The sequence below is a fragment of the Hemiscyllium ocellatum genome, chromosome 1 (assembly GCF_020745735.1).
Source record: "Hemiscyllium ocellatum isolate sHemOce1 chromosome 1, sHemOce1.pat.X.cur, whole genome shotgun sequence".
Taxonomy (NCBI): Eukaryota; Metazoa; Chordata; class Chondrichthyes; order Orectolobiformes; family Hemiscylliidae; genus Hemiscyllium; species Hemiscyllium ocellatum.
The window spans coordinates 133,473,876-133,493,528 of record NC_083401.1 but is presented as its reverse complement, the minus strand read 5'-3'; the positions used below and the strand labels follow the sequence as shown (position 1 = coordinate 133,493,528).

General features: G+C 40.4%; 1 protein-coding gene across 4 annotated transcripts in view; it reads right to left on the bottom strand.

Moving 5' to 3' along the window:
* prkg2 (protein kinase cGMP-dependent 2) overlaps positions 1-19,653 on the bottom strand; it is an 82,705-nt gene that overhangs the window by 31,154 nt on the left and 31,898 nt on the right. For 2 of the 4 annotated variants that reach the window (XM_060832153.1, XM_060832160.1), the window contains 6 exons: positions 19,105-19,199; positions 17,463-17,531; positions 16,347-16,445; positions 14,586-14,606; positions 9,818-9,965; positions 4,247-4,383 (listed from right to left, as the gene is read on the bottom strand). In XM_060832153.1, coding sequence (XP_060688136.1) covers positions 4,247-4,383; positions 9,818-9,965; positions 14,586-14,606; positions 16,347-16,445; positions 17,463-17,531; positions 19,105-19,199 — 569 coding nt within the window. Of the gene's footprint in view, positions 1-4,246; positions 4,384-9,817; positions 9,966-14,585; positions 14,607-16,099; positions 16,123-16,346; positions 16,446-17,462; positions 17,532-19,104; positions 19,200-19,653 lie in introns of all 4 variants that reach the window. The other 2 variants (XM_060832177.1, XM_060832167.1) reach the window with 2 other exon arrangements.

Genomic DNA, 19,653 nt, shown 5'->3' with positions numbered 1-19,653 from the left:
TCTCAAAAGAGCCTGCTGGATATTCCTGAATTCACCGGCATTTCTTGTGCCTGCATTCTCTGTAAACATGACAAACACTATCAATCTGGAGTTGCCCTGTACGATTTCTGCTAATTGCCTCAGACGTGTCAGGCAGGGAAATCAATGCCCTGCTTTGCAGGCAAGGTCCTGGAGGTACTACTGGACAGGGTGGGATATCCTCTTCCACAAGACCAACACAGGAAGCCATAACATCAGCCCATGCCAGCCTGGCCTAAGGTTGCCACCTAGGTTATAGCAGTCTCGGGCATTTGAGGAATATATGGCACTGTAAGAAGATCAATGACCTACTCCGCTCCACCACCTTAAGTCCCACTATCTTTTCTCCAATATCTCACACTTACTCTATCTCTGCTATTGCACCTACCTCCCAGTGTGGACCAAGCTCTACAAATCTAAAGCCAATAACATCTTCCTTCATTCTTTGTTATCCACCCCAGCCCTTGACATCACTAACATTGCAAACTGCCTGCATTGCCAAACCACTTGTTTGAGATGTGCCCCATCTGCACCCACAGTAATAGATGTGGCCAGCCACTTTCATCTCATGTAATATCTGCTTCTCTCTTTGTTAAGAGGGAAAAGCCCATTATAGAGCAGTCAGAGTCAGGACCCTCTTCTTATAAAGGGTGAGGAATTGAATGACATGCCACCTGTCCTGACTCTTTCTGCTCTACAGTGGGCTTCTTCCTCTTAACTCATATGCTTCTGCCTTGCCCTGCTGTTTATCACAAACACAACATGATTGTCATGTTTGTCAACAGACCTCAGTCACATCAAAGGGTGGTGGTGTTTATTGAGGATCACCAGCACTGTGTGTGAGGAGCAGTCTCGGATACTATTCCAGGGCCTTCTTAGGGCCGTCGGTGTCAGGATCCTCTTCCTATAAAGGGTGAGGAAGTGAATGACACACCACCTGTCCTGACTTTCTCTGCCCTAAGCAGGCCCTTGGTATCAGAAACTGCTCCTCACACACTGCGCGAGTCATCCTCAGTAACCACTGCTACCCTTTAACTTGAGGTCTGTTGATTACATTGTGTTTCTGCCAATTGGCAAAAAATGACTGAAGCAATAAGAGCCTGGTCTCTCTCTGGCTGAGGAAACATGTCATCCAGATGGGTGCAAAGTGTCCTTGCTACAGCATTACTATGATACATACTGGCGCAGCCTGAGGTGCAGCAATGAAGTGAAGAAGCATCCTCCATGGGATTGGGACATGTGCCATGAAGGTTCTTGGAGGCCAGCACATATTGAATGCCAATGTCAGTGTATATGAGGTATGCCCATGAAGTGTGCCCTGAGATGCATATGCCCAATGTCCAATATGGAGGCCCTTCAGAGCCAGTGGTGAGCTGAATACACCAGGTACCCACTCTGATTTCCATGTTGACTCTTCTCAATGTCTAGCTCACTTAGCACATTTGGTAAGATGGGAGGCTGAACATTAATGAAGTGATGAAGGTTTGCTCGGTGAGGTGGAAGGTTCATTTTCAGACATTTCATCACCATACTAGTTAACATCTTTAGTGAGCCTCCAGCAAAGCACTGCTGGTGTTTCCTGCTTTCTATTTTGATGTTTGGCTTTCCTTGTATTAGCGATGTCATTTCCTGTGGTGACATCATTTCCTATGGTGATGCCATTTCCGGTTCTTTTTTTCAGAGGGTGGTAAATGGTGTCCAATTCATTGTGTTTGCTGATAGAGTTCCAGTTGGAATGCCATGCTTCTAGGAATTCTTGTGCATGTCTCTGTTTGGCTTGTCCTAGGATGGATTTGTTGTCCCAGTTGAAGCTCATCAACCACTCTCAGGTTAGTTGCTGATGCTGATGGTGAACTGCTTTGAGAATGAGCTGCCAGAGGAAGTGGTGGAGGCTGGTACAATTGTAACATTTAAGAGGCATTTGGATGGGTATATGAATAGGAAGGGTTTGGAGGGATATGTCCCAGGTGCTGGCAGGTGGGACTAGATCAGGTTGGGATATCTGGTTGGCATGGACAGGTTGGACCGAAGGGTCTGTTTCCATGCTGTATATCTCTATGATTCTATGATTCCATGTGGTCAAAACACAGGCTTATGCAGCCTCAGTGGTGCAGTTCTGCTCTATTCTAGCCCTCTCACAATGAGTGCTAAAATTGCATTTGCCTTCCTAATTGCCATTCAAAACCCACATTTTAACTTTAAGAAAATCTTGAACAAGGACTCCCAAGTCCCTTTGTGTTTCTGAAGTCTTTCTCCATATAAAAAATAGTCTACACTTCTATTCTTCTGACCAAAGTGCATAACCTCATATTTTGCCACATTGTATTCGATCTGCCACTTCTTTGCCCACTCTCCTAACCTGTCCAAGTCCTTTAGCAGCCTCTCTGCTTCCGCAACACTGCCCATCCCTCCACCTACCTTTGTGTCAGTCTGGATGGGTTGGCTGACACCGATCAGCAAGAGCACATACAGAGTGGCAATGGTGGGAGGACAAACACTACCATCTTGAGAAAGCACAGAGGCCTTATGCTCCAAGAGGCAACCATCACTACCATGGGCACTCAGCAATCCACAGACAGACAGAGGGTTGGACTGACACCCGCTTAGCACTGATATCCACACCCATGATGGCAGCAGTCTGACTCTAGGTGGCACCAAACTGAGACTTCATGACTTCATTCAGAACTTTCAGTTCAGGACTGGAACTTGGCTGAAATTTTCCAAACCACCTACCAGGAAACTGGGAAACAAGGGAGGAAAAGAAATGTTAAATATATGTGGGTGGCCTGGTAGAGGGAGGTCATGGCATATGTGCCATGCCTGTACCTAACCATTGCTGCTGGGAGTTTCCCTGCAGAGGAAGAGGCATTAAATGGCCCATTCACCTTTGGATCATCTGAAGCTTTTAGGTGGCCAGTCACTAATCATTTAATGCCCTCTTCTAGCTGTTGTTTAGATTGTATCAGAAATGGGGGCACTTATGTCATATGGAAAGGCTTCCAGTTAAACCCTGATGGCTTTCTTTGGACATCAGGTGCCCAATGGGGCTCTCTGCATTATGGTATGTCACCAGTGATGATTATCATTAGGAATGGCGTGTAGTCCCAGCAGTGGCCACCCACGCGAATGGCAGTGCTGGGACTAGAGAGATGTCAACCCTTTGGCTAGCCAGCAACTCTGGGAGGTGGGGCTTGCTCTCAGATAGGGACAGAATTCTCACCCTGAGTCATGAAATGACCTAATGTCTTTAAAGGTAACTTGTTATTTCCAGCCGTGCAGTGGTGGGTTTGTTTAAGCCAGGGCATGTGGCCACTGTCTCTGAGTGAAATTCCCACCATTGGGTGGCTGCAGCTTGTGCTGCAATGAAAACAGAGATATTGCTCATGAAGCACTACCACCATCCCCATGTCCACAAGTGGCTATGTGTGGGGCAAGGACCCATCTACATCTTGCACCAAGATCTGTGGCATTGCATCAGTGACCTTTGGATCATGTACTGTGCCCTGTTGCACCATTTGCACTGTCCTACTGCTCAGAGACTCTTCCTCCAGCCTCTTCAGCATTTGTCAAAGGTCAATCATACACAGTGCCCAAACTATTTTTTGAGCCTTATTCATGTTTAATCCTACAGCATCATTAAATTACTCCCCTAATGTTGCCATAACTGCATTGCCTATTCCTTCTTTCAGTGCTCCAATCTGATCAAAGGCCTTATTATTTCGGAAAAGCCAGGCCCACAAAGGAAATAATTAATTTGTGCACAAGTGAAGAAACAACACATCAGGTTTTGGTTGCGAATCATAAATTGTTGTTCCCTGTCATTCCCACTGAGAAACAGGAATGACTCTGCTGACACTATTTTAAATTACCTGTCAAAATTAAAACAGCATTTCTGCTCAAATTAAAATGAAATGACTCTCGATACCGTCTCTCAATCAAATGAATAACGTGGAAAGAAATTACTGCTTTAGGATGTCAGCGTGTTATCAAAATATGTTTTTAACTAAATGCTAATAGTGATCCCAGCAGAGGAGAGATCGACTCAGCATCTGGATCTGACACATCTTTGCAGAAATAAGGAAATAGTTGTCAATTACTATTCAAACAACATGCTGGTAAAAGGTAAAACAGACTAAGAGATGCAAATTCAAACTAAATTTTTCACATACATTACTGTCAACTCAGCAACAGAGTCTTCCTGTAACCATTTTCCAGAAAACAAACCTACCTCACAATAAATGGAGAGCAAGCCTCTTCTAGAATTTTCTTCTCTGAATGTATGTGCTCCTGTTGTCTTGTGTCAACTATGTACTTTTTCTTAATGCATTTCACAGCAAAGGTCACATCTTCATTCTTCATTTTTACCTTTAAAAAACAACAGCTAATTGATGAGAGTTACATTCTTAAATATTTATTTTACAAGGCAATGGAGTATTCAATAGATACACTGGTCAGGTTCAATAAAAGGAAGGAGGTACATTCTGTTACACTATTGTTCTTCCAGTGAAAATGAACATTTATGTTGAGCTGTGTTTTTGTCACTATTTGTTCAAAGTAATTTAAAATCCTGTGATTTTCAAGAGCATTAATGAAAGCTTAAGCATAAAGAATGCTTAATATGAATTTAATAATCAAAGAGTAAAGCAAATATATAACAAATGAACAGGAAAGATGGAATGGAAGCTTCTGACCACCCAAGAGTGAAGGTTGGGGCCATCAGCTCAGTCATCATGATATTTACAAACTCAGTTTCACTGTAAATACCTTCTCGGGATTCCAGGTGATTTCTGTTTTTTAACTTTTGTGGAAGTTGACCTGAACTGCCTCATAATTTATGCATTTTATCTTCGACCTCTCCAAAGTTCAGCCAAGCAAACATTTTGCAAAATAAGACGAGATCTTAATCACTTGATTAATTTTATAGCAAAGTGAACATTGGGGACAATCATTGAGGCTGGATTCAATTAACTCATTCCATAAAAGAGTAACAGTTGATCAACGCTTTTGCAATGATTTTTCAAAACTTTAAGGATTGATTTATACACTGTGATCTGCCATGTATAACCATAACCCTTTACATGACATTTCAAAATAAATAAATTACCATTTGTGCTTACACCTTACAAGTCACCCGACTGAGAGTCATAGAGATGTACAGCATGGAAACAGAAGCTTCGGTCCAATCCGTCCATGCCGACCACATATCCCAACCCAATCTAGTCCCACCTGCCAACACCTGGCCCATATCCCTCCAAACCCTTCCTATTCATATACCCATCCAAATGCCTCTTAAATGTTGCAATTGTACCAGCCTCCACCACATCCTCTGGCAGCTTATTCCATACACGCACCACACTCTGCGTGAAAAAGTTGCCCCTTAGGTCTCTTTCATATTTTTCCCCTCTCACACTAAACTTATGCCCTCTAGTTCTGGACTCCCCCACCCCAGGACAAATACTTTGTCTATTTATCCTATCCATGCCCCTCATAATTTTGTAAACCTCTATAAGGTCACCCCTCAGTCTCCGACGCTCCAGGGGAAACAGCCCCAGCCTCTCTCTATAGTTCAAATCCTCCAACCCTGGCAACATTCTTGTAAATCTTTTCTGAGCCCTTTCAAGTTTCACAACATCTACTTGATTAAGGAAATGAAAGAGTTTTGCCATGGAGCAGGAAATGACACTGCTGGGTGCGGGTGCGGGAGGGGTGGGGGGGCTGGTAAAATAGCATGGGTTGGTGTGGGGCTGGCTTTCCAATAACTTCCTAATATTGACCAATTTTACAAGGTCCAAACAAAGGGTCAGATCATAGGTACATCAGTAATTAAGGTCACAGAGACGACCAATATGGTCACAGAGCCAGCCAATTATGAATTTTTTTTGTATCTTTCTGACTTTACCAAGTGTACGCAGCATGCACAGAGAATGACTCTCACTTTCTCAAACAAGTTGAAATCTGCAAGACAGCTGAGTTGTGAAGGGAAATGGTAGTGATATCATAAAGCTGTGTAAGGCTGAGCCCTCAAGAACAGAAGCTGTCAAATTTGGAGAGACTGCATAAAGTGGTGGCAATTTGAGATTAGACCATAAGATCAAAAGACATAGCAGCAGAAGTAGGCCATTCAGCTCATCCCCTCCGCTCTGCCATTCAATCAAATCCATGGCAAACCTGATAACCCTTAGCTCCATTTTCCTGCCTTTTCCCCATAACCCTTGTTATCCTTATTGATTAAAAATCTATCTCAGCCTTTAAGATACATAATGACCAGTTTCTACAGCCCTCTGTGATAAAGAATTCTACAGGTCCACTATCCTATGAGAAAAGAAATTCCTCCTCGTCTCTGCCTTAAATGTGTGAGCCCTCATTCTGAGATCTTGCCATGTGGTTCAAATTCTCACACAAGGAGAAACAACCTTTCCATATCTACACTGTCAAATTCTCCCAGAATCTTGTGTTTCAATAATGTTGATTTGTCATGGGCCCAATCTACTCAATCTGCCCTTAATAAGACAGTCCCTATACACATATAACTTGATTGAACTGTCTCCAGTGCCAGTATATCTCTTCTTATATAAGGGACTCAAACTGTTTGCACATTCTCCCCATGTCTGCGTGGCTTTCCTCCGGGTGCTCCAGTTTCCTCCCACAGCCCAAAGATATGCAGGTTAGGTGAATTGGCCATAATGTTCAGGGATGTGTAGGTTAGGTGCATTAGTTAGGGAAAATGTGAAGTAATAGGCTAGGGGAATGAGTGTGTTACTCTTTGGAGGGTCAGTGCGGATTTGTTGGGCCAAGTGGCCTGTTACCACACTGTAGGAATTCTTTAAAAATTCTCTTTCAAATAAAGGTCAACATTTCATTTGTCTTCTCTATTACTCACAGAAGTTGGATGCTTGTTTTTTGTAATTCATAGTTGAGGATTCCCAAATCCCTCTATTTCATAGCTTTCTGCAGTCCTTCTCATTTCAACAATATTTCAACTCTTCTAGTCTTCGTTCCAAAGTGCATAATGTCACATTTTCCCAAATTATCAACCATCTGCCAAGTTATTTCCCACTCACTCAACCTGATCATGTCCCTCTGCAGACTCTTAGTGTCATCCTCATTATTTGCATTCCCATCTATTTGTGTCATCTGCAAACTTGGCTATACTTTGAGATATGCTAATGAAGGTGTCTCTCAAATCCACAGTGGCCACTGGAAACTCATCACAGTGAAGGTCTCTGCTCATCACAGTGGAGGTGGTTGGATCCGTGTTAGGCAGGGAAATCAAGGGAATGTGGAATTCAAACAATAGACAGATTAACTATTGTTGTGGTTCTGTTCATCGAGATGGGAGTTTTTGTTGCAAACGTTTCAACCCCTTTCTAGGTGACATCCTCAGTGCTTGGGAGCCTCCCGTGAAGCGCTTCTGTGCTGTTTCCTCCTGCATTTATAGTGGCTTGTCTCTGCCACTTCCGGTTGTCAGTTGCTGTCCGTTGCAGTGGCCGGTATATTGGGTCCAGGTCGATGTGTTTGTTGATAGAATCTGTGGATGAGTGCCATGCCTCTAGGAATTCCCTGGCTGTTCTCTGTTTGGCTTGCCCTATAATAGTAGTGTTGTCCCAGTCGAATTCATGTTGCTTGTCATCTGCGTGTGTGGCTACTAAGGATAGCTGGTCGTGTCGTTTCGTGGCTAGTTGGAGTTCATGGATGCGGATTGTTAGCTGTCTTCCTGTTTGTCCTATGTAGTGTTTTGTGCAGTCCTTGCATGGGATTTTGTATACTACGTTGGTTTTGCAAATTCTATCAACAAACACATCGACCTGGACTCAATACACCGGCCACTGCAGCGGACAGCAACTGACAACCGGAAGCAGCAGAGACAAACTACTACAAATGCCGGAGGAATCAGCACAGAAGCGCTTCACAGGAGGCTCCCAAGCACTGAGGATGTCACCTAGAAAGAGGACGAAACGTTTGCAACAAAAACTCCCAGCTCGGCGAACAGAACCACAACAACGAGCACCCGAGCTACAAATCTTCTCCCAAACTTAGATTAACCATTGTTTTATTTAACGGTGAAGCAAGTCTGAACGGCTGATTGGTGTGCTTCTGCTCCTAGTTTGTATGTTCATTTGCTCGTATGAGCTTCGCACAATGCTAGAACAAGAACTGATGCCAGTAGGAAGTGACAAATACACAGTGACTGTAGCCTATAATGTGACATTTGCCCTCTTCTTTATGGCCTGTGGCTTATTCCAGCGATTTTCTTTTGGAGATTTATTATGTGCCACTTCTCAATCAGTGACCTACAAAGGAGGTCACAGATGCTTTGTGTCATTGGGCTGACAAATATATCAGGTTCACAACATTTAAAAGTAGTCAGGCAGAAAAAGGGCAGTCAACTTTGGGACAACCTTGGCTATCAAGGCTCTCTCATGTGGGAATCCTTCTACCTTCTTACAGCCACAAGGATTGCCATTTAATGCCCACTAGAAGGCCTCAGCTCCCTGCCAGTTTAATCGACACAGCACTGGATGGGATCTTGCCATGCAGGGATCATGACAACAAAACCTGTGTCCCTTGTTTCCTTGTTTAAAGGGCTTCAATACCTGTTTGACTGTCCCAGCATTGAGAAGGGGACATTCCACTGACAGTCATTCCACTGCCCTTGCTGTTCATCCCCTTACACCTCCACTTGTTGGGCTGAAGGGCCTGTTCCCACACTGTAGGGAATCTAATCTAATTATTTTTTTCATTACAGCTTGAAATAATTATAACAAGGCACTTTAGCTTTATACAATATTTAAGCCTTCTTTTAGTTTCTCAGCCTAGAATTTCACTTTAAATCTGAACATTTCATCCATTCATGAAAGAAAATAATTTCCATCTAGCGCCCAATGTAGACTGCTATATCTCAGAATTACGATTCAGAATTCTCTCCTTGCAGCTTCACTATGATTCTGCTTGGTTTTCGACAGTTTCTTTGACATTTTTCATTGATTCTCAATGAGTTTGCAGACAGCCTTAATACTGACATGGCCCTACAGTTGTGTGCCACAGACACCATTTTAGAATGTTGAGGATTTGTAGGCACTACCAGGCTTAATTTCACCTCATAGAAATGTTAACCAGATGTAGATTATATCCATCCTTGTGTAAATCTATAGAAATAGTCTTAGGGCTTCATAATTAACTGGCCAAACCATACTCTGAGAAATGTACTCACTTTGAACGTTACTTCTTGAAAGACATGTATGCTTTGTAAATGTAGAGACAGCGCAGTAACTGCCTAAGTAAGTGAGCATTAAGTGAAAGTTAGAGAAGTTTAAATGTTTCAATGAAAGTTATATTTATTAGGTGACATTGTCAATAAACTTTGATTATTACTGCAAATGAAGCAAGTAATACAATAGTGTGTACAATAAACAAACCTATGATTTTTATTTTTTTTAAAAAAATCAGTGTTGGAACTAATTGACATGCACTTTGCTTGCTCCAAGACCATACTGAATTTCTAAGATTGGGAGATGAAGCCAGTTGTAAGCAAAACTTACATAAACCACCATCACTGGAACAGTAATAAAAATTAATGTGGCTGATGCTGAGTTTCAACCACAGAACAAAATGGCTGTAGTATATAATCAGTCCATTTTGCAATGTATCAAATTTTCTATTCTATTCTCATTCATACTAAAGAAAATTGGGCCAAGTGTACATTGAACTGTCAATTCACAAATACCAATATCACCCCTATATATTTCTGGGAATCAAAAATGTGCAATATCATATTTTCTATAGGAGGAAATCTTCTTACCAGCTCAACTCTCCCAAATCCACCTACTCCCAAGGTAGTGATGATCTCAAGGTTCCTGAAAGGGGATGTTGATGAAAATGTGGCAACTTTCTCCTTCAACCGAATCATCTCCAAAGAGATTTCTGCCCCTTGTACATGCGTGGATATTCTACATGGAATCAGATATTTACATTATGTGGACTGACGCCAAAACCCTCATAACATTTTAAAGAAAAAGTGAAAGAACGGATCAAAAGGTGGAGGGATTGCAAGTACGATTGCTGAACAAACAGATACAGGTTTGTGTTCTACGCATTTAAATTCATACAGTAGTCTGAACAAAGTTCCTCAGCTATAAGTAGAAATTTCTGTTAGGTACATGGCGTACAGCATGAGCAGGAGTAGGGCAGGACTGGGAGTTAAAAATTCCCAATTCCAAAATATTCAGTGTGTACAATGTAAGTGAAAATGAGGGTTGGCAGTACTAATTAAAGATTCCATTCTGGCATTTGACTATAACAGAAGCTTGATAGGGAAAAGTTGAATCTGTTTGGTTAAAGTTTACATTTAAGAACAAGGTGGGGATTTTTACTCCATTCAGCTCAATATAGATCGCAGTATGATGAAAAGAATACAGATGAAAGGAAACACAGATAAATTCAAGAAAAGCAAAATAACATGTATCATAGTTATTTTAATTATCCAGTGATATATTGGAATAAAAGGAATGTTCCTGGCAAATAAAGGAAGTAGTCTTCATGGAACTGGTTTTCATAGAACATTGGTGCCAATACAGCATTCCTACTCATTTCGGAAGATAGTGAAAAACCTGTCATTGGTAGTAAGCTTCTTAGGCCATGCCATGACAATAAATTTATACCTAGTATTGCAAGACGTACGATTAAGCCATGGAAAGAGTGTGAAAATGCTAGACCATCAATTATCTATTATATTTCTGTCTGTTATTAATCATCTTAGTCAATAAAAAGAGAAACTGAGCATGGATTATAACAGATGCGTGGTGCTGAAAAAACACAGCAGGTCATGCAGCATCCAAGGAGCAGGAGAATCAATGCTTCAGGCAGGAGCCCTTCATCGTGATTCCTGATCTCAACTCTGATCTCCAGCATCTGCAGTCCTCACTTTCTCCATAGATTATAACAGACAGTTCAATCAATACTACTTGTTTAATGCTTTTTTAATTGTAATATGCTGTATATATGGAAGACTAGATTAAAATACCATTCATTTTGAGTCAGTTGAATTATCTCAATAAGATCTGAATCAATGAAGGAGACTTAGAATTTCAGACCTATTATTAAGTATCTTTGTTTCACATAGGGTTGGGAGAATGCCTATTAATGAGAGAATCATGTATATATAATAAGTGGCGCTGCATGTCTTTTTCACATGCCAACCTTCTGTCTGTTTTAATTCTAACTGGAGCTGGTAGATACCTGGATGCAGATCCTACTAGAAGTTTCAACTATTTTATCTCCAGTTCCTTCACTTCCTGTGAAAATACATGAGATCTCTGCTCAGCCGCATCACTCTAGTAATCTGTTGCTGAGATAAATTGCTCAACGCACAGGGAAATGGGAATATATACCTACACAGTACACCTTTATGATATAATACAACAGATTCTCAATGTACAATATACCGTGATGTTTTATGACTGAATTTTGAAATGCTTAGAAAACTGCAGAAATCTACTGGAGCATGGTCTCTTTCTTATGGCAGTGCTAAATTATTACATAGGCATTCTAATTAATTTTGGAAACTAAACAGTGTCCCATAATTAATGTTTGGAAAGTAAAGAGCAGGATCCAAAGAATTTGTACAATAAAACAACAGTAACAGAGTACCTGTGATCTCTTTTGGCAAATGGAACTGGTATACAATACACAAAATGAGTATGTTTTAAAGAGGGAACTTCAAATAAACATATCATATGCTTCAATCAAACTATAGATATCACGATTGACCTTTATGACACATGAACAAGCTGACTTTATGCTAGAAATGCGCACACTGTGACTGTTTGATTTTTGTTGTCAGGTTTTAGAAGGATTTACGTCAATGCTTAAATGCCTTGGGAACACAACCACAATAATAGATGTTCAAAGCTGTCACTGTGTCAATTGACAATCATTTGCTCTTCAGACCAATTATCTGTAATTACCTGTAAAATATTACCTTGCACTAGTCATAATATCCAATGTTACATTTAACAAAAAGTTATGCAAAGAAGCTCCACCCTAGTGTCAGTGGGTACGTACACCTGTCACTGTGGAACTCAATGTACAGATCAGGTTTGATCTTTCATCCATCATGAGTTGGCTAATCTCAGCCATAGGTAGGTAGAAGAACACAATGCACTCCTTTGGCAAAATAGAAGGAAACCCAACAAATACCAACACTCTCACATCTATAGATTCTCTAGCTGCTGCAACTTCAGGTTGCATTTATATAGCTGATTTTAAATAATAAAATATTCCAAAGCACTTCACAAGAAGTTTCCCAAACAAACTATGACACCGAGCTACATGAGGAGACAATAGGTCATGTAATAGTTAAGGAATATTTTAAAAGAGAACAGAGGAAAGAAGAGGAGGAAATTGAACAGGGGACTCGAGTGTTTAGGACTCAGATTGTTGACAAGTTTGCCATCCATTGTGGACCAAATTATAGCCAGGAATGTGCAACAGACCAGAGTTCAAAGAGTGCAAAAACATTGGAGAATTGTAAGAAATAAAAACAGGAAGTGTTGGAGAAACAGCAGGTCTGACACAGCATCAGAGCAGAGAGAAACATAGCTAATATTGCACATCCAATGGTTATTCTTCACAACTGGGATTGTAAGGCTGAAGGAGACAACAAACACTAGTAGGAGAGAGACCATGGCAGACCTTTGAGAGCAAGGATGAGAATTTTAAAACAGGACTGTTGCTGAGAAGGGGCCACTGCAAATCAGCAATCACAGGGGTAACAATGGATAATGGTTAAGGGTTTTAGCAACATATGATCTGAGATGGGAGTGGGGACACAGGGTGTTATGAACATAGAAGTAGGTCCTAATGATGATAGAGAATATTTAGGCTAGAATTCAACTCAGGTGCAATTAGCAAGCCAAGCTTGTAAACAGTCTGCTCCAGCCTCTGTGGCCAGGGAGGAGGATGGAGTTGTTGGTTTTGCTGTGAATTGTTATGTGCATGTAATTGGATCTGGAGCACATGCACATGTACATTGTCCCTGACCAGTGGTTGCATCAAAAGAATTGAACCATGGTTCACATATTTTTGATGTTGCCTTTATCAAAGTTATTCACCCTGAACAGACAACCAGATCAACAAGAATCCTAAGGGCTGAGATCAAGTCTTGCCAAATTATAATGTTTTTAAATAATACTGAGCCTAAACATCGAGGAACTTTACAATCTATGCCATAACAAAGCAAAAGTTAATTATTATTCACTGCTTCCTTCCTTCTCTCCTTTCCTCCCTCAATCATTTCCTCCCTCACTCAGATGCTTCCTCCTTTCTTTGATGTGATTGGTTAACCTCTCCATCACCTGACCCTTGCCTGCTTCGCTTATTAAATCAATGCTTCCCTCCCTCATTAGATCTATGCCTCACTCTCCCACCAGATCATTACCTTCTTCCCTCACCTGATCGCTAACTTCCTCTCCGGCTGAAAACTGCTTCCTTCCCTCCCTCAACCGATTGCTGTCTTCTACCCTTTCATGGTCACTTCCCCTCCACTTTCCGATCACTATTTGTTTCTCCTGATTGCTGCCTCCCTCTTTTTCCCAAGTGCTCGTTCCCCAAAAATCTGTCTCCCCTCAGCTTCTAATCACAACTTCCTATTCTCATCCAGTCATTAACATCCTCTTGCCAACTTACCTGAGGGCGATTGTTAATGACACAATGGCACATAATTTAAAGCAACTGAATATTCCTAACAAACCACTTGGCAGTGTTCGTAGCCATTTGCATTTTGCCACTCTGCCATAATTAAGATGCAAAATTTTATATCGAACTTGCATTTCCTGCTCAGTATTCAGCCCAGATCAGTTTGAACCAAACTGAGCTAATTTGAGCCACATTTTTAGACGAATATTTCTATTCATTACAAAGTTAGGCTTGGATATATACTTGTTCCACTCAACATTATTTGAAATCTCTTAAAAACAAATTCAATTGTACAATTGTAACATAATTATGTCCTGCTCAAATCAAATCCAAGCCTAAAACCTTTTTTTTGGTGGGTAGGGGCGGGAGTGAAGGTTGTGGGAAATTGGACCAATTCACCACACAATCTCTGTCCCTTTCTAGTCATTAGTTGATTATGAGGATTTTGAAACAGCTTAAAAGCAGATTTCAACTGAAGGTATCAAATTGAAGAGAGATAACTAAGGAAAATAATTCCTAGCAAAAAGATTTAGAGAAAAAGAAAGTACAGTATGACATTTTTTATGTATTCCAGAATATAAGTGACTTCCACAGGATGTAAATACAGTATCCTATAATTTTTTGATATTTTTCTTTCAGGGCTAAAATGGGAAAAGAACTGTTTTAAAAACCAAGGATTGTTGGAAGATAAGCAGCAAATGACCTGACACTCATTGTGAGCACTATTTACACAGCTGATTATTCAAGCTGTATTTGAGGTATAGTTTGCAGATGAGCTAGTGCTAGCAGTATATACAAATAGTAATTCAGCCAGTAACAAGTAACTGATTGGTCTGTGGACTGTGATCAATTATTATTCACAAAGCCCTGCTTACTGCCAACAACTATGCGATTGGCTCTCAGGGAGCTGAACTGCTTACGGCTGTCAACGTGATAGTAAAAAGCCATCTGGTCTTCACCAGCGCGGGTGTTCTCTCTGTTCTCTAAATAAGACAATTTATTTTTCCTTCAGCACTTGCCATGGGCTGTAGCTTTTAATTAATAAGTCAAATCTCTGCTCTAAGTATGAACCAGCCACTTTGAGACTCCTGCAAGCCAGTGAAAGCAGGGAAGGGAGACCGAGAAGCAGTGTTCTGATCAGCCAAAGGACCATCTCAGCAGATCCTGTGCACAGAGGCCACTTAACTACTTTCCCAGTTTTCTCTCCATTTATAACACTTTTTTTAAATTTCCTGCCTGTGTTAGTTTATTTGTATGTGACTGAGTGTAAGGGCAGAATTTATAAAGAGGATAAGAATTTTAACTAGTTGAGTTATACCCTGGTGATTCATAATAGTTTGTCTGTAATTAAACTCTAATTACTTATAATTCTTGTTAAGTACAGAAACCTGGTCCAATCTTTATGCCAATCTGAGTCTAAAAGATAGGTGAATTAGAGAATTTTGTGTATTTTAAATTTTTTAACTTACTTGGCGATCCCAGGAATAGTCGGGCTTGATTTCCATTGGGCTACCACAGTGAGGCAATATAAGGACAATGTTCTATTTTAGGAAAAGTGTAATTGACTTAAAATGACATAATAAATGTTATACTCATGTGCTGCTATCATAAATATTTATTTCCACAACCAGGATTTTACTTGAGCTGTGAATGCTCCACTACATAATTCCAATGTAGGTAAGGACACCAATCTCATACCCTCATTAGAAAGAGATGACTTGTAGTGAGTTTAACCTAAGGGTCACTATGCCTCAGGTGAGGTTGAGAAGGCAGGGTCTTCATGGCAAGCCTCAGTCACTGCAGGAATTGAACCTGCGTTGTTGGTGTCAATCTATCTTGCAAGCCAGCCATTCACGAACTGAACTAATCAACCCCAAAGTGTAAAGATCGCTGGCAAGCATTGAGCACAGCTTGAAAGAACACCAAGAGTGGGACAGTAGCTCAGTGGTTAGCACTGCTGCCTCACATCACCAGGAACCTAGGTACAATTCCACCTTTGGGTGACTGTCTGTCTGGAGTTTGCACATTCTCCCTGTTTCTGTATGGGTTTCCTCCCACATCCAAATAACTGCAGATTAGGTGGATTGGCCGTGATAAATTGCCTATATTATCTAAGGATTTGCAGGCTAGGTGGATTAGTCATCGTCATAGAGTCATAGAGATGTACAGCACGGAAACAGACCCTTCGGTCCAACCCGTCCATGCCGACCAGATATCCCAACCCAATCTAAAGAAATGTAGGGTTACAGAGACAGGGTAGGTAGGTGGGTCTGAGTGGGCTGCTTTTCGGAAGGTTGGTGTGGACCGATGGGCCAACTGTCCTGTTTCCACTATGTAGGGATTCTATGAAGAGTGGGATTTGAACTCATGAGTGTTGCAGTTCATGAACTCCCATGTAGACACGCAAACCTCCTGTAATGATACAGTGACAGAGCAGAAGCAGCTTCTAAAACATTTGTCCCATGATTTATACCATAACAATTCATGCCAACATATTTATCTTCTTTAGAAGGTCATGCTTATCGATAAAAATACATGACTTACCAGTCCTAAATATTCAGAATACTGAAACAGTGTTAAATATTGGTAGTTCTTCTTTGCTACTGAAAATGTTATTGAGGCTAAAAATAACTCACCTGGCATGTCTTTTCTCATCATCTCTAGTCAACTCTGCTACGTAACCCTGAAGGTAGTTCTGGAGTTCATCAAATGTTCCGACCGTTTGATTGAATGTTCTGTACCATGTAACAAGACAAATGATAGAAATCACAAGTGATCCCATTGATCTGAACCTACTAGAGCAAGTCAGAAATGCTGATTAACAAAAAATACAGGATCTCCAATATGTTTGACAGATTCTGCTGAAACAACCAGAGTCAAGAACAGGGGAAATTCAGAGTTCATACATTTAGAATAACATGTAGACATGTGTTATTATAAAATGTTTGTAAAGTAACACTGGTACTTCCTTTCTTAAAGGAAGGTATTAAATTCATTTATCTTGCAGAATCATGCATCGAAGAAAGCCATTCTTCTGTCACCCCTTATTTCAAAGACTGTGTAACTCACAAATACATGTGACACATTCTCAACATTCTGAAAGAATTATCATTGACAGATGCACTAAAAACATTACCCACTTATATCAAAATGTGGCACAAAATGTCCTCACTCTGGATATTCCTTAAAGTTTGTTATTTTTACATCACTCAGAAAAAAAAGTGACAATGCTCCAAAATCGAAATAAACAACATTTCATACCAAAAACTTAAGTCAATAAAGCTAAGTACATTCCTAATTTTAAATATGCTCAATGAAATTAATGATAGCTGCAAGTCTTGTAGGAAAGTTTGCAATTCTCAAGGAACCCTCATGAACCGAGCACTTGAAGCACAATTGTTTATTTGTTGTATTGTGTGCATCGTACTTCCAAATTATTTGTCATTACTTGGAACAATCACTCCGTTGTGCTAATTTTTGCAAAATTTTATTACCTGGTATCATAATTCATTTAGTTCTATGTTCATGTTAAGAAAGATGTTTCAAAATTAAGACACTGGCATCATTGGCAAGGTCAGCCTTTATTGCCCATATCCTGCTGGCCTTTGAGGAGTGATGGTGAGACAACTTTTAGAAATGCTGTGGCCTTTGTTGCAAAGGTGCTGCCACTTACAACTAAAATGCTGAAGGGGTTTTCACTAAAGTTGCAATCATTCAATTGAAAGAGACCTTAGTTTATCTGGAACACTTACTCTCTATCTATCACAAGGCATTCCACATAGTTTTCATCAGCAATTATATTAGCTGACCTCACATCGTCACTGAGGAAAAAAAAATCAAAAACATTTTAGTAACACATCAAACACTGCTTTGAAATACATTGCAATCTAGCATCCTGGCAATTTAACTCTTGTGTCTTCAAACAGAATAATATATGCACAGGGCAAAGCTTTCTCACACACATACAGACTTTCTTAGGTGGTTCAGATTGTCAACTTGTTTAACTAGGTTTTCTATTCTCTGGGATGAGTAAATCCTTCAGGTAGCTCTCCATAGAAAAGGTGAATGTACATGTGAATTAACGTGGGTAAGTTTGTCAATCGGACTCCCAGCAGGATTATAAGCCTAAACTGAAGAAGGGGTGACAGAAGTTCCCATATTTTCTGAGGCACATTTCCAGTGAATGTAGCTCCCTGATGAGAATGCAGAATCTGTGGATTTACACATTTGGGAAGATGCTGATAAGCACTTTGAGATCTGCAACATGGAAGCTGTGACTTACATTTTGAGCCTTTCCAGTCCCTTTCAGTCCTAGTGCATGTATAGTATGGTGGTGGTTGTCCCAAAAGAAAGGTATCTCTATCTTGGACAGAGTCCAATTTGAACTGAGTAAGAGATTTATGAACTCAACCACTGATCCAGGAGTAAGGCCAAGGGGATTTCATCTCTCAGATCTCATTTAAATACCAGTCTGGACTGAAAGTGGCAGCTAATCACGCAGCTCAGAGGCTGCTCAGCAAAACCAGGGTAAGTGTTGGGATAGGCAATTAGAGCAGTCTCTCAATCAAAATTAGGGGAAGCAAGTCAACATGTAGGAATACAAAGCTTTCTGCCTAGAGCCCTGAAGAGTGAACATAGATCCGCACAGAAGGTAAAAAGAAAATTGCCCAATGTCCATTTGGAAAAACGATGTCACAGTCCCTTAAAATGGCCAATGCCATTACTATTTGCTCAGTCAAGTAAGAGTGTGGGGGTTATTTCATTTACCCACTTGTCTGGTTTCTCCCAGTCAGGAGAAAATAATATCATTTTACAGCAGGGAGACTAACTGAGGCGAGCTGCAAACATTACAACAATATCAGAAACACTGCTGGTACAAATGCTACTCATTGGGTTAGTTGAATGTGGACCATTTGTTTTTTTTCTTTCTGAAGGGCTCAAACAAACAAACAGGTTTGTGACAAAATTATTCTAGTATCCAACATTTTAATAACTACTTCACAACAATTTTTTTTGGAATTCAATTTTGCACCACAGTGGAAAACTGATGTCACAGAAATCCATCAATTGCAGAGAGTATTTTTTTTCCTTCTATTGAGTTAAATGGAAATTAGGCAATTTTCACAAATAACAGCTGTGTACCTGGCTGGAAAACTAATCTAGTGATAAAAACAGTGAGAAAATTAATCTCACTAAAACATATTATCGACGATCTATGAGTTGCTGCTTGAATATTGGCATTGAACAGCTGTCAGACTATACACCTTACAATTCATCTTCCAAAACTGTAATAACAGTGTCTGTCATTAATGTGCCAGGCATTTCAGGATAGCAACTGCTCTCTTTTTCTCAAAAATGGTTGCTGAGTTAAGACATTCTTTTCAGTAGTCAAACCTGATTAGAGCTTTTTCTCCAAAGTAGTCCCCTCTCTGAAGGACTTTGATCAGCTGGGGCTCTATATGGTATTCAGTGCTCTGTGTGACTTTCACCTAAGACCAAAGAGAACACTGTTAGAGATTTAGAAAAATCATGGAACAAACATCATTCACAGAACCAACAATTAATAGCTTTGCAAAAACTTTGAGGGTAATTTTAACATCTAAAGGAGGACGAAAATAAGCAGGAAGCCCAATCCTTCAATCAACCCAATTCTGGATATAATGGAGGTGGGTCAAGGGTCAATTAATTTTACTTATAATAGTAAGGAGGCTACAAGCCTCCATATCAACTCAAGTTACATAAAATCTGTAACAGAAATGACAGTGGCCAACCATTGTCCACGTAAGCATTGCTTCATTAAATCCATGCATTAGTACTCACAGAATGTGTATAGTGATGATCAGTTGGTTCTTCATATTGTCAGAACTGGAACAACTGCCAAAGGTACTTACAACATGAAACTGTGGGACATGGAATTGTTTTCATCCCTAGAGGTCAATTATT